Source organism: Myotis myotis, unplaced genomic scaffold, assembly GCF_014108235.1.
Source record: "Myotis myotis isolate mMyoMyo1 unplaced genomic scaffold, mMyoMyo1.p scaffold_m19_p_1, whole genome shotgun sequence".
Lineage (NCBI taxonomy): Eukaryota > Metazoa > Chordata > Mammalia > Chiroptera > Vespertilionidae > Myotis > Myotis myotis.
This window is the reverse complement of record NW_023416313.1, coordinates 198,851,087-198,866,337: the sequence shown is the minus strand read 5'-3', so window position 1 is coordinate 198,866,337 and position 15,251 is coordinate 198,851,087. Positions and strand designations below refer to the sequence as shown.

General features: G+C 51.4%; 1 protein-coding gene across 1 annotated transcript in view; it reads right to left on the bottom strand.

Annotated features, from left to right (window-relative positions):
* Nucleotides 1-5,436: 5,436 nt before the first annotated feature.
* Nucleotides 5,437-15,251, bottom strand: part of RAD51B (RAD51 paralog B) — a 530,564-nt gene continuing 520,749 nt past the window's right edge. Inside the window, exon 11 of the mRNA XM_036310869.1 lies at nucleotides 5,437-5,677. Within this exon, the coding sequence (XP_036166762.1) occupies nucleotides 5,514-5,677 (164 nt within the window). The 3' untranslated portion in view covers nucleotides 5,437-5,513. The remainder of the gene's footprint in view (nucleotides 5,678-15,251) is intronic.

The window sequence follows — 15,251 nt, the reverse complement described above, 5'->3', positions numbered from 1 at the left end:
CAAAAACAGGATATAAATCTCCCAGAGCAGTGTGTTGGGGGGAGTTCAGTCATTTCCAGATGCCTCCCCTCCTTAGGCTCTGGCCTCTGGAGAAGGGGAAAGAAAGGGCCTCCATCCTCACTTCTGTGTCTCCTCCCTGAGGCCCTCTGTCCAGTCTGCTTCATCCATTTTGGAAAGAATGCTGGTTAAATCACCGGTTCTGGAACTTTCTCACCTAGTCCTCCCCCACCCCCATACTCCTGGGCAACCTGCTTCTTCCATACACTCCCTCCTGCGCCCCAATACCTCCACGGCTTCCACATTAGTATCCCGCTGCCCCCTCCCTCCAAACCTATTCCTGAGGAGCACAGTGGAAATGGCTTTCTTTGTTGTACCCACTTCAGAAAAGACCAAACTGTGGGCGCCATGAGGTGCCAGACCTCCAAAGGCGAGCTTCAGGCAGGTGGGCCGAGGCTGTCCCTGAGGGACCCATCCAGCAGGACCTGCTCCCAGATGCCCTCACCCCGGGACCCAGTCTGGAAGGTGCCCCCACAACACCCCATGGCAGGGCCCTTGGTGCAGTCTGAGAGAAGCACCTGAAGGCATCCACGCAGGACCCGGCTGGCCCTGACTGAGGCTCCTTGCTGCTCCCCAGGTTGCCAAGGAGGAGAGCGGATGCAGGCACGCCTGGAGCAGGCCCCGCAGAGGCCAACACAATGTCAGTTAAGCTGCTGATGCATAGAAGGGACCAGGCTTCCCACAGCCCCCGTGTGTGGAGCTCTGAGGCCGCGTGCTCAGTCTGTTCCGTTAGAAGTGTGCCTGGGAGGATGAGAGTTATTTGTTTCCGAGAGGTAGGCGCTCCTCAGGTGGGTGGTCTTAGCATTTCTGAGGGCCTGGATTCCTTGCCTCTGCTTCTCAGGACCACTGAGGGGCTCATTTCCCCTCTCCCAGCGCATCTGGGCTGGGTTTTCCCACAGGCCCCGGCAAAGGCAGCCCTGTGGCTTCAGAAAGCCCTGGGCGGCCCCCTGGGGCGCGGGTCTGCAGCTGTGGGCACCTCCCTTCTGCAGCAGCTTTGATCCGTTCCTGTGGGGGCTGCACGCAGCCTGACCTCCCGTCTCCAGCGTCTCTCAGGTGGAAAGTTCTGCTCAGCGTGCCTGTGGCTTCAAAGGCTCTCCCTCCTTCGGGCTGGGGCGAGACTGATCACGGCTCTCATTTTGTTGTCGGGTAATCTCCCAGCGGCCCCCATCTTTCCATTGACAGGCTTCTGCTTGTTCGCCGGGGCTGCCTCGGCCAAACTCAAGCCACCTTTCTGGTTGAGGAAGCACATTGACCTCCGCTCCCATGGAGGCTCCTTTGATGGCTCAGACGTGGCCTGCAGCCCAGACAAAGGTGACCAGGCGGCTGCAGCCGGGCACCCGGTGAATCAGACTCTGGGCGTCGGCAGGGTAGACGTCCCCGAGGAGCAAGGGCTCCCTGAGCCTGAGAGCTCGTCAGGAGGAACCTTCAGCTCCGCCTTCCCGCCTCTGAAGTCCAGGCCAAAGGCAGCCCGCGCTCTCTGCTCTGATTCCCGGCAGGAATCCGGCCGCGGGGCTGACTGCGCACATGGCCCTGCCCATGCCTGAACCCGGGCTGAGGGCAGGAAAGGCCACCAGTCCTGCCGCTCACTGCATTACCGAGGACCTGGGCCGTTCACTGTCTTGAGCGGTGGGCACCAGGCCAGCCGGACTCGGGAAGTTCCTTTCTTGCCTATTATTTCCAACGGTTGTGGCCTTCTGGCCTCCGTTCTCAGCCCATGGGATAAACAACAGCGAATGCATCCAGTCCACGGTCCACGTCTGGCTCCTGCCCCACCTGCTGCTGACCCCGTGCTTGGGCTGCCCAGACCCCTGGCCTGGGTGAAAGGACAAGGGCTGGGTGACCATGGAGGCTGCCGTGGGCTTAGCCGGGGTTGCTGCCTCACAGGAGGTCCAGCAGGGCCCGCACGCCCGGTGCCTCGCCATGTGGACGGGGTTAGGCTGCACGCTGCCCTCTGGTTTCCTCATATTTAAAATGAGGGTGGCCAAGGGCAACAGGAGCGGTCAGGAGAGCATCCTCCTTCCCCAGCCTGATAGCACAGGGCTCTTCCTTCCTTTGATCATACTCAAAACAACTCCTGCCGCAGAACAATGAGCCGGAGGAGGCGGAGGGGGATTTATTATGCTGTTGTCCTGGGGCACAGCCTCATCTGACTTTATCTTGAGCAGAGGTCTGTGTGGGAGGAAATCTGGCCGCTCTGGCCGGCTCCCTGCTCTTGTGCTCCCTCCCATGTGAAATGCTGGAGAGACAGCAAAGAAGCTGCCGTGGCAGCTCCACCCCAGCCTCCGCCTCCATCTCCCAAAACTGAGAGAGAGACACTTACAGCCGCTTGAGCCCATCCTGATAAAGAGAGGGCCCCAAAGAGTGTCAAGCCCCAAACAGATCAACTGAGGGCCCCCGGAACAAGCCCTTCAGAGCCTTTCTCTCCAGCCACCTTCCTCTCTTCTCCGCCCTGGTCCTGGCTAAGGGAGGTGGTGATGCCAGGACGTGCTCTGCTTAAGGACTGTGCAGCTTCTCACAAGGTGAAGCCGTGGGTGAAGGGTTGCCCCACCGAGACTGAGGGAGAAAGTCTTGTGCCTTGGGGCCAGAGGATCTCCCTCAGTTCTGAACGCATATGTCTTGCCAACCACATGCTGTTAGCAGGGTCTAAACAGGTGCTCACAGCAACCTTAATCTCAATCCATTCACCACCCAAACTGTGGTGCCAGCGGTGCTAATACTCAGAAAATAAACAAATCCTTCCTCGTCAGCCAGCGGGTACTGTGGAGGCGTGTGAGGCACCAGACTAACCGTCTTTCTAGTGCTGTGGACCGAGCCTAGGTGAACCGGGGCTCAAGGTTTGGCTCTACCATCATTCACTGAGTGACCCCGAACAGGCAACATGACCTCTCAGAGCTTCCATTACTCATCCATAAGATGGGGTTGAGAATACTAACCTGTAGGATTGTTTTGAGGATCAAATGAGATCACGTATGTAAATTTCCTAGCAAGTGGCCAACATTCTGTGGAGTATGGTCATTATTATTCCCACCATTTCAAATAGGTATGAGGGGCTGATCTGACCTCCTCCCATCCTCTCAGCCATGACAGCAAACACGCAAGGAACACAGGAGGGAACAGACCCGCAGCACAAAATTCACCTCAGGCACAGCCGCAAACCCAGGCACCGAACTCGGTTTTCAGACCTTCTGATTCTCTCACCCTCCAGCCACACCATCTCTCTGTGCAACCCCACTGGACACGCTTCCTAGGGCTGCCACAGCCAATGATCACAAACCTTTATCTCAGTTTTGGCGGCCAGAGCCCAAGATCAAGGTGTGGATGGGGCCACGCTCCCTGACAGCTCTCGGGGAGAAGCCTGCCTGGCCTCGTCCAGCTTCCAGGGCTCCAGGGATTCCTGGGCTGGGGCTACCTGGCAGCAGTCTCTGCCTCCGTGTTCAGGGGCATCCTCTTTTTTATGTCTCTCTTCTGTGTGCCTCTTATAAGGACATGTGCATTGAATTTGAAACCCACCTGGGTAATCCAGGGTGAGCTCAACTAAGATCCTTCACTTGCTGTGTCTGAAAAGACCCTTTCCCCAAAGAAGGCCATATCTACAGCTTCCAAAGACTGGGATGTGGACATATCTTTTCCTGGGTCACCGTTTAGCCTCCCACAGCCACGAACCCTAGAAAATGCTCTGTTGGTTTATGGCTAAAAAGTCGAGGCAAGAACTTGGGGGCGATGAAAATGCTCTAGAATTAGACGGAGGTGGAGGCTGCAAAGCAGTGTGAATGTACTAACTGCCACTTTAAGTGGTTCATTGTATATTATGTGAATTTCACTTCGATAAAAATAAAAAATGTAAAATGAAAAGTTAAAAAAATCTGGTCATGCACACAACCCCCTCCGCACCCCCATTCTCGCTCTCAGTCCACAGTTCCTCCTGGGCAGACCCGTGTGCCCATTTTCGGTGCCAGGGCACCAGATTGGCTTATGGTGCAGATGATTGTCAAGCTTCCTCTTGATCCCACTTCTGAGACACATCCTTGAAAATTCCATGACTAAAGCTGAGTCTACAACAGTAGCAACCACACTTCAGCAGAGAACAATGGGTGTGGGCGAGGACACCTTCATAGCCAGACTGGTGTTTGCCAATGTTTGTTTCGGGGGTGGTGACATGGATTTTCTAAGCAAGATGAATAGGTTTGCACACTTATCTGCCTTGAAGAATGTCTGCAGTCTGCAAGAAGAAAAAGAACATAAATGGCAAGACACCTAGAAAAAGATGCATAAGACCTGGGTGAAGCGCACTCACTCAGGATTCTCTTTCAAACCTGTTTATTGAACCTATAGTAGAAGAATGTGCATGCTCCCATTTGCTCCAAATGCATTTGAGGAACAGGGAGAGACCTGCTCGCTTTATGTTTCTAGAACAGAGAAGATTTGGGACTTAAAGGAGAAAAAAATGCCTCTAAGCTTGGGACATGGGGACCTCCCTGGGAGAGTCAGCCAGGCTGGGAAGGGCAGAAAGTTGTAAGTCTGATGCCTGAGCTGTCACTCACTCGTTCCCTCCCACCTGAACACGGGCCTGCCACATGCCAGCAGGCAATGGGCTAGGCCACTGGCTACAAGAGTCAGTGAAGCCCCAGGCCCCGTCCTTGCTGAAGGTACAGCTCCGTGTGAAAGCAGGGCAGGCCCATGGAGTGTCCTGGCCACACCGCAAGTGCTCAGAGAGAGGAACAGGTGTCACTGCCTGGGGCGACGGAAAGGCCTCCCAGGCTTGGTGACATCTGAGCCCAGAGTTGAAGAAGGACTGAGATAGGGCACAAGCCTCACAGGCAAGTAAGTACAGCATATGCGCTGGATCTGGGAACACGGCACCTGCAGGGCTGAGAGGGCTGCAGAGAGGAAGGCTGGCTGTCTGGGCAAGTCAGCCAGGCTGGGAAGGGCCTTGCATTTGACCCAATTCTTTCTGCTGACTTTTTCCTTCTCATGAGAACAGTCAAATATTTATCATAAATCATTTCCTTTAAACCTGTCAATAACCCCTGTATACAGAAAAGGCAGGAGGCTCAAAAAGGTTAAGTGATGACCCCAAAGAGGGCCGCACACACCATTGGGACATACAGGAAATGCCGGGAATGACTGAGAGGGTGTCCATGGAGAGGCTGGGAAGAGGATGGGTTCAGGGAGGACATTGGGGGCTTTCACTGCATCTGTAATTCATTTCCTAAGCAGGGTGCGGGTGCAAGGATGCTCTTTATGCCCTTTGTCCAGGTGAAGTTTCCATAGCTTTTCTTTTAAAATAATATGTTTTTATTGATTTTAGAGAGAGAGGAAGGGAGAGGGAGAGACAGAAACATTGATGAAAGAGAAACATCGATGGGCTGCCTCTCGCACACTCAACCAGCTGAGCCGTACTGGCCCGGCCCTAATGGCTTTTCGATGGACCAGTCCCCTTTCCGCGGGATGGTGCGCTAGGGTAGCACCTCTGTTGGGAAGCTTGCAGTGAGTGGAGGCTGAGGCCTTGGGAGCAAGAAGTTGCCCTTCAGCGTTCCTCTGCCTGCTGAGCTTCGCCCTGTGGCCGCGTGTAAGTCCTCAGTTTTTTCATCCTTTTGCCGAGGTCTCAAAGGCAATACTTCTACAGAAAAAGCAGGACAGAGAGGTTTGAGCCTGGCCCTCAGGAAAGTGCAGGGAGAGGGGAATGAGCCTAAGCCCCACCCACTTCGTGTCCTCAGGGAAGGCTCTATGCTGCTTGATGGACAGGTGCTGTGAGTTCTTTTTCAAGTGAATTTCCCTTCAGTTACGCTGTTGGCTTTTCCTGCCAGAGCATCCTGCTCTCTCCAGGGCAGTCCCTAAGAGGAGACCCAGCCCCTGCCTTCCTGGTGTGCAGAGCTTAAAACAAGAGCCCTCTGCCCATCGGACATCCTTACCATTTCCAGCTATTGAGTGTAATCAGGTGTGCCAGGATCTGATTTCAAAGCCCCCAGCCAAAGGACTCAGAGGAATCCTCGCTCCCCGTTGCTCCAGCGGGAGACAAAGGGGACTGAACAAACAGGATGTGCTGAGGGCTGCACAGAGCACTGCCCCGGCAAGACCGGCGGACGGGATGCAGGCTGAATAGATGGCCCTGAGCTGGGGCGTTGGCATGTGCTTAATCACACCCAAGAGACACGAGGAGCAGGACAAGAGCAGACAGTGACTCATCTGACAGCCCCGGGATGGTTCCTGACAGACAGTCATGCTCATCCGGGGTCCGCGGGTTACAGAACCCACGTCCTAGAAGATCCTGACTCCAGCCATTTACTTTGCAGAGAATGTTGATATTTCTAGATATTAGAGAGAACCTGTCCAGCCTTGTGGGGCAGCAGAGCAGCATTCAGGGCCTGGCAGGGCCGGTAGAGAAGACCCATTGTTGCAGTCCCGTGTTTGGGTCCTGGTGAATCCATTTGTTCCTGTCCTGGCTTCGATCTCTTTTATCCTAGACTCTGACTGCTGGGCTTGGGAACTTACACCTCATACACTCTCCCAATCACTACATGGGGACTCTTCTCAGAAGGACATTTCCTCCTGAGAATATGAAAACAATTTTCATCAAGACTTACACCTCATACACTCTCCCAATCACTACATGGGGACTCTTCTCAGAAGGACATTTCCTCCTGAGAATATGAAAACAATTTTCATCAAGACCAGACCTGAAGGCAAACAAAGGTCATTGAAGGCAAAAGGGTAGGAAGCAACTTGCACTGGGAGGGAGGGACCTCTGGCTGCAGGCTGACCCCCGTGCAGGGCTGCATGGTATCTGCCCCGCTGCTGCTTTCAACCAGCCGTGCTTGGACGTGGCCTACAGGCACCTCTGATTCTTAACAGGGTCTGGGGGATGCACCTGGCATTCTGCGGGTGAGGCAGGAAGGGCAGGACAGTCCCACACAACCGAACAGCTACTCAGCCTTTAACTGAGGGGCAGTCCTGCTGGAAGTGGTCCTTCCTGACACTCCACTCAACCCTGAGTCCCTGAACCCGAAACCTCCAGGAAGAGTCTCCACAGGCCACTGCTGGTTCTAGAGGAAATACACACCCAGAACATGAAAACCTGCCTGGTATCTCTGAAATCAACCCAAAGGGTTATTCATCTGGCAGAGAACCTCAGATTTATGGAGATGCTTTCTCCTGGGACTAGAGTTCTGGGAACTAGAGTCAGAGGCTGCCTCTCGGCTTCCACAAAGGAGGTCCGGGCATACACTAAGTAGCGATGTCCCTCTCCAGCGTCAACAGCTGGCATGCTGCGCTTCAGCAATGGCCAAGAGAGAAAACCTGCGGAAGAGTGGGCATATGAGAAGCACAATGAACACGCTAGTTACACATGATTTCTGTTTATGTAACGAGACAGCATGATTGGCGCTTTTCCTCAGTGTGGCCAGAGTGGAAACTGGTGTGGGGGGTCCTTGGGGAATTAGCTATATTAAGTGGACTAAGTAGGGCTGTTGTTTTTTGGACGGGGGGCGGGAACCAATACTATCCAGATTTTTCTTAAAGGGACAGACTTGATGAATCCATCATTCTACTCATAAGCAAGTGACCTTCACAAAGAATTTAACTTCTAAGGAGGTTTTGAGCACAAAGTTGCAATGTCTTTTAGAATTTGATTTATGATTCAAGATGAGCCACCACTAACTCTAGGGTTATCCAGAGAGGGAGGGTGAGGCAGGCAGGCCCATTAGTCAGAAGGTGGCAGGAGACCCCTCCAGGTGAGCTAACTGGACAAAGGGAGGAAGTGAGTCCAAGTGGAGAAGAGAATTCCAGGAAGGAAAGACAGAGCCCTCCCCCATCGCTGGTGTGGTCAGGAGGGATGGTCTAACTCAGGGGTGGGCAAACTTTTTGACTCGAGGGCCACAATGGGTTCTTAAACTGGACCGGAGGGCCGGAACAAAAGCATGGATGGAGTGTTTGTGTGAACTAATATAAATTCAAAGTAAACATCATTACATAAAAGGGTATGGCCTTTTTTTTTTTTAGTGTTATTCATTTCAAACGGGCCGGATCCGGCCCGCGGGCCGTAGTTTGCCCACGGCTGGTCTAACCCAAATTCTCTCTCAGAACTAGAGTGACTGGAGCTTGTCTGAGTGGAATTGAACTCTGTGCTCTGTCACTCACATGTATGACAACATTAAGCAAGTTACCTGAACCTGAACCTTGGTCCCTCACTGTGAGACGATGTTAATGGTACCTGCCTCAGAGGGTTGTTAGGAAACTAGGTGAGCATTTATTGAGTACCTTACATGTGCCAGGCCAGGCACGAGGCACTGGACAGACAATGGTGAGAGGGCTGACATTTCATGAGATCACTTACATAGTAAACTGGGCACAGATACTGTCTAGCATATAGTAGCTGCTTAACAGACATCCTTATAAAACTTTCTCCAACCTAAAATCATTACAGTCATGCTGTGTGGACCGTAGACAGGGAGCAGGTAAGGCTTTGCTGAGTGCTGATGGTTGAGCTGAGGCCTGAATGAGAGCAAGAATCTGGTCCTGGGATCTTTGACCCCCTCCCTCCTCCACTTTTCTTCCCCAACCCCTCTAACAATTGGGCTCTTGCTGTATACATTGTGCCAGGCGCTTGGGCCTGACATTACATGGCACTTTATAGTTTCAACATGGGTTTTATGTATGAGAACACACATCGGTTTTCAAACTTGCTCCCTGGAGCAAAGGTTATTCCGTGGAGAGCCTGCAGCAATGGTGGGAGAGATTCTGAGCTTCAGCTAGAGCAGGCTGTCTTTGATCGGTTTCCTCTGAGAAAGAGCCAACCTGCTTACTGAGAGTGCTCGCTGGGCCTGACGCTGCCTTAGGTACTAGGACACTCTGAACAAATGAGAGATGTCTGCCCTCCAGCCCGTGTAGTGTTGCAGCTCGGGGAAAGCAAAAGCAGTGCAGAATGGGGGTGAGGAGAGTCGGCTGCAATTTAAATGGGGGTGGAGGGGGTCTCACAGAGAAGGTGACATTTAGCAAAACCTTAGCAGTGAGGAGTCATGCCAGTACCTGGGGAAGTAGATGAGGTGTCAGCTATGGGACTATCTGGGGGAAAGCCTGCCAGCGAAGGGTCCCTGAAGTGCGAGGCTCCGAAGGGTGCCTGGTGACTAGAGCAGCTGCCTGGAGACTGGGGTGGCCCAGCAGGTGGGCCAAGAGGGAGCAACCAGAGGTGGGACCGTGGAGGGCCCTTGCTTCCATCTGAGTGAAAAGGGTGTCATCTCAGAGCTCTGGGCGGAGGGACAGTTCTATCTGATTTATGTCTTAAACGGGAGACTCGATCATTGCAGTAACCCAGGTTTAGACAGCCAGGGAAGGAGGGAAAATCATCCTTCATCTATGTGGTCATCCCTATAGGCTCCCAGAGATGAAGATTCAGCCAATTATTATTATTATTATTATTATTTGGTTAATCCTCACTGGAGGATATTTTTTCCTTTGATTTTAGAGAGAATGGGTTAAGGATGGCGGGGGGGTGGCGGGGGAGAGGAGAGAGAAACATTGTTGTGAGAGAGCCACATCAATTGGTTGCCTCCCCAATGGGTCCCAACCTGGGAGGGGAACCTGCAACCCGGGTACATGACCTTGACCAGAACTGAACCTGCGACCCTTTGGTTTGCAGGCTGACGCTCTAAACACTGCACTTGCCAGCCAGGGTAGGATGATTATTTCTATTCCCATTCCACACTGTGGGAAATTGTAACTCAAAGCGGTCCCAGAAGCTCTTTGAGGGCACAGAGTGGGAAGGTGGTGGGCTGGGGACTGATGGCCAGCAGCCTCCCTGACTGACTTGGTCTCAGATGGGCTGCTGGACACCAGGAACTATTTGCTCCACAGTGTCCACGTGAAATTCTTGTGTCCTGTGGACTTTTTCGGTGCGGAGGAAAGACTGTCGGGGATTGCTTTGGCTTTTGTAATCAGTATTTTACTTATTAAAGTTACACCTTTGAAAAACCCAGTTTTCCCTGAGGCTTTAACGTTCACCTTACGAATCTTATTTCATTCTAGTTATACATCATAGATGCTCAATAAACGTTTGTGTATGACTTACATTTCTAAATATCCTTCCTTGCCTTATTCCTCAACAACGGACCAAATACAGTGCCCCTGGGACATCCCAGATCATCCATCCCACGTAAAATGACACCAGAAAGGAAGCGAGAGCCCTGCTGGGGGCCTGGGTCCAGGTGGATGGAGGTGCCACTGAGTCAGACAGGACTGGGGATGGGGCTGGGGTGCCAGGCCCAGGCCTGCCCAGTGGGCTTCCTGCCGGGCAGTGCTGCTGGGCAGGGCTCGACTGGCTGAAAATTTCAAGAGGCACCTGCGTGAAGGAAGATAGGAACATGTTTTCTCTTCTTCTATGCCTACTCTTCCTTTTCATCCTTATTCTGGGAGCCAATTTATGAGGGCAAAGCTGCCGGCTGGTTTAGCTTCTACTGTCTTGATTAGTGGAGGCCCGAGGGGCAGCTTTACTGCACAGCCCCTCTCAGCCCCTTCCCTCTACCACAACCCTCCATAGTCTCTCTCTGCTTTTCTAACTAACGCCCCCCCCCCCCCCCGTGTCCCCTGTCGCCTCTCAATGCTCCAGTCCCCCCCTCCCACCCACCTTCTCAGCTCCTTCCTCCCTTCCTTTCTTTGGGCCTCAGGGTCTCCCCCCACCCCCTTCCTGCATTTCCCTCCAAACCCCGCACTCTTTGTTGCTGAATTCAAGGTTCTCAATACAATAAAGCTTTGATGATTTGCCCCAATTGAGAAGGAATGTCAGCTTAAATTAATGAAGGGGCCGCATAATGGAATCTTCAAGCGAAGTCTAGTTGCTTTCACGTTTTAAGACGGGGAAGCCTTCACATTTAAATGCAGTCATAGCGAACGCCGAGAAATGGGGCAATATGTCTTAGAGACTCTTTTAAATACTTTAACAAAAAGAGCCCTTTATACTTTCTTTGAATCTGAGTGTTTTGCTCCTAAAACCTTTCATTTTTAGGGACCAACATGTCTTTTTATCGCCGTGATTTTACTGAGCTTCTCACAGACCCAGCATGGTTTCCATTCCCGAATTCTTTACGACGGTGACATTTCCACAGCCAAAGTCTCTTTAGACATTGTTCAGTCACATGAGGCAGACGTAATTATATATTCTCTTTGCAAAAAATTAAAAGCTTAAAAATAATAAACAAAAATAAATAATAAAAAGAATTTCCGTGTCCCAGCTTCTACCACCTTAAGGTGGTAACAAGGCATCACTTATGAGAACCGGTCCTGCACAAAACCCCCTCCTCAGGGTCCTATCCCAAAGGGAACATCCACGGCCCACTGGGCCCTGCTTTCCTGCAATAAGGAGTCACCGAGGCAGTGGAAGCTCTCTGCTCTCTGTTTGGTGCCACTAGGCTCCCTCCGTCCCATCTCTTACTGCATCTCTGCCACATCCACCCCACACTCTGCCAGCAACACTCGCCGAGATGATGTGGCAAACTTCAGCAATGACTACAGCTGGATGAGAGTGCTTGGGTGTTCATCACACTGTTTTCTCTACTCTTCTGACGGTTTAACATTTTCATAACGAATAAAAAAACCCCTTTAAGGACAGCAAAACAGACACATGTCCCTCGGAACCAAGAGGATGGATGTAGTTACTGCTGTCCTCCTCCTCCTAGGGACCCCCTGTCCTGCCCAGGCAAGGCTCAGCCTCCTTCCTGGGAACAGTAACAAAAGTAATGCATGGTGCATTGCTTAGCAATGTGCATGCTTTGCAAGCCTTTTCCTGCATATTCTTCTTTTCCTTTGGGGGACAGGTAAGGCAACTGTTGTCCCCATTTTATAGACGAGAAAACCCAGAGGTTTAGTGATACTTCCTAATAATACTGGCTCAGTTATTGCTTTGTCACTAGCAGCAGGCATTGTTCTGCTATGTGCAGCATACTCATGAGCCCAAGCCCTAAAACACCTACATCTGCGTGCGCTGACATCGCAGATCTTCCCAGTGTTCCACGAGTGGAAATCCCACAGCCTCCAGGGTTCATTCAGACTGTAAATGTGTTTCTTTGGCCCACCCAATATTTTATCAATTTTGAGCTGGTTGCCATAATTTAAATATTTACTTAAAGAAAGATTTCATTTGAAAAAAATTCAGATTTCTGGCTTCTCTTGAAAAATCAGAAGTTCTGGCAGCATTGGGCTGGCATCCTACAAAGTAACAACTGGCTGGAACTGAGTACATGAGCACATGCTGTCTCTTTAGGCAGGTCATACTCTTTCTAATTTGTCACAGTCGCCACCACTCCCTATTATTGCACACTAGCCTCTTTTTGCAACTCTGTTATCTAACAGTAGCATTTGAGTTTGCAACCCCAGTGCAAAAACCTACAACCCTAAAGAAAGAGAATGTGATGTCTTCCCTGGTGCCACTGATGCACTACCCAAGTCATAGATTTATCCACCTGTATATTCATGCAACCATCTATTTATGGATCCAGCCAGCCAGCCAGCCCACCATCCATCCATCCGTTCATCCACCTATCCATCTGTTCACTCTGCTTATCTCAGGCGCCCTCCATACCTAGCTAAGCCATTCTCAAACTCACTGCACTGAGTCGCACCTGCCATTTCTTGACCAATATCTACTTTTCTCAGAACTAGAAGGGCAGGATCAGAGAATGAGAGATGATGTGTTGAGGAAAACAGAGTTATAGCAGGTATTATGGACTGAATTGTGCCCTCCCCCAAATATTCTTATGTTAAAGCCCCAACCCTCAACATGAGTGTACTTGGAGATAGGCCCTTAAAAGGGGGTAATTATGATTGAATGGGGTCATCAAAGTGGGACCCTAACCCAGTAAGACTGGTGTTCTTACAGTGGAGGAGACACTAGGATCGCACACAAAGGAAAGGCCATGCAAGGACACAGTGAGAAGGTGTCCATCTGCAAACCCAGGAGAGAGGCCTCAGGAGAAACCAACCTGCTGGCACCGGGACCTTGGACTTCCAGCCTCTACAACTGTGAGAAAATAAGTTTCTGTTGTTTAGGCTTCTCGGTGGCATTCTGCTATGGCAGCCTTAGCAGACTAATAAATACAGCAGGGACCTGTTTTCCATGCCTGCCCTGCCCACCATTTACACTTCCCCAGCCACTATCCTCTTTCCCCTGATTAGGCAATTCCAGTTAAGAAGGTCTATTATTTCTCCAGTGGTACGAACACCACCGTCAAGATGGGCTGGGTAGGTGGGAAAAGGGCTGGGAAAAGACTACTAAAGAATTCCACCCAGGAGATGCACTCAGGATATTTCACTAAACCCTGTCTTCCTGAGGTAGGGATATGCTGCCTGAAGTTCAAGGCGTAAGGAGACTTTGGAACTGAGATGTGAGCATGAAGAGTTTTAGTAAAACCTGAGGTGGTTTAAGGAACACGGAGAAGTACAGGTCCGTCCATCTAGTTGGTTGGGTGTAGCAAGCTGTTTTGACTGGAAAGTCTGAGTCCAGCTTAAAACAGAACGATGGTAGGAATAATTACTGCAAAACTGGCTTCATCTCAAGCCTTCCTATGAGTTTCCTCCAGGTGTTCTCATTAGAGAGCTTATGTTATTAACACAGGGATGGGTGGCTGCTGATTAGCCCCAGAGGGGCCTAGAGAACGGGGAGAAAGCCAGGCTGGCTCCTGCTTCATCTCTGCATCCACATTCAAGATGTTGACATGGTAATGACTCAGGATTGGGATGCTGGTGTTGGAGAGAAAGGCTGGACAAACCCCAGATGGGTTCTCAGATCCCAGGGACAGCTGATGGCAACAGACTTCAACCTCAGATTCTACAAGGAATGAGCAGATGGAAGTGGTCCAGAGGCACTGGCTCTCGAACCCACAGCAGCAGGTTTAGAAACACCATCAGAACAGCCTTCTGTGTCATCATTAGGCTCCTAGAGAACCTGTGGCTTTAGGCAGTAGGTACAAGGGTCCGGCACAGGACAAGGGCTGGCCAGTGATTGAATCAATATGGACATGGAGCTCAGGAAAGGGCAGAGAAGCACAGGTCTGTTTAGATTTGCCTCTAATTCTCTTCTAGCCCCATGTCTACTCTAACAAATGTGGAAATGCTGAAATCTAGACTGCGTTGGGGTGACCTTTAAACATGTGCTGCGGTAGGAACGCAATGATCTCTAATGAATACAAGGCAAAGTCCAGTGTCATAATTCAGTTTCTCCCCTCGTCTTCCCATTGAGGCATGAATTCAGACTAAGCTCCTCCGACTCCGTTGAAACAGGGAAACACCACACACATGGCCAGTCCCCTAAACACATGAAATCAGCCCCTCTAGGGCAGCTGCCCTGCCCACATCTGCGGCTGCCTAGTCCGCCTGCTTTCAGCCGCCCCCTCAGCCCACAACCGACTGGCTGGCTAGTGACCAGTGATGTTACCTGATACAAAACAATAAGGTCAGCCCAAGCCAATGAGGTTCCCTCTTAGGGATTTTAACTAGGAGACACCAAGGGAAAAAGCCAATGGGAACTGAAGTTGAAACGCTGCAGTGTAGAGAGAAGAGTTCAAGAGATGAGGGTGAGCCACATGCAAGCTAAAGTTTCCAGTGAGCAGGACAGTCTGAAGAGCATGTCTGCTGGGCAAGAGGGAGGCCGTGGGTAGAAATGCAGAGAGGAGCAGAGACTCCAAGGTAGTGAGTCCCCAGGGCGGCCTCTGCTTTCAAAGGCTTTCCAATTCCAGGCCACCTATGTCCTACAGCAGCTGTCCCTTCACCCGAGTGACTGACATTCTCCTCCAGGAAAAGAGCCCGTTCAATAACTAATCGTTTGTACAAGTCCCCTGTAGGTCATTTGCAACTAGGTATTATCTGAAGACATTCGCTTTGGGGGGAACGAATAGGTGGGACCCCGTAGCACACAGGGCCTACCACCATCGCTCACTTGGCAGCATCTCCTGTGCTTGCGATTAGGTTTTAGGCAGGAAATGGCGTGGCCTCATTTCTCCCTTTGTTCTTGTGAGGTCAAGGTCGGCTCAGACTCTGTGTGAGCCCTGCACACAGGAGGTCTTGGCATCTGCAAAGCACTGTCTGGCCTGAGAAAGTTATGTCCTTTTAAGTTACTAAAATCCAGGTCTGCACAACTCTCAGAGGGAAGCTTTGAAACCATCCCCTCTTACTTAGTTAACAGGAACGACGAGGTGGGGCCGCCATGTTTG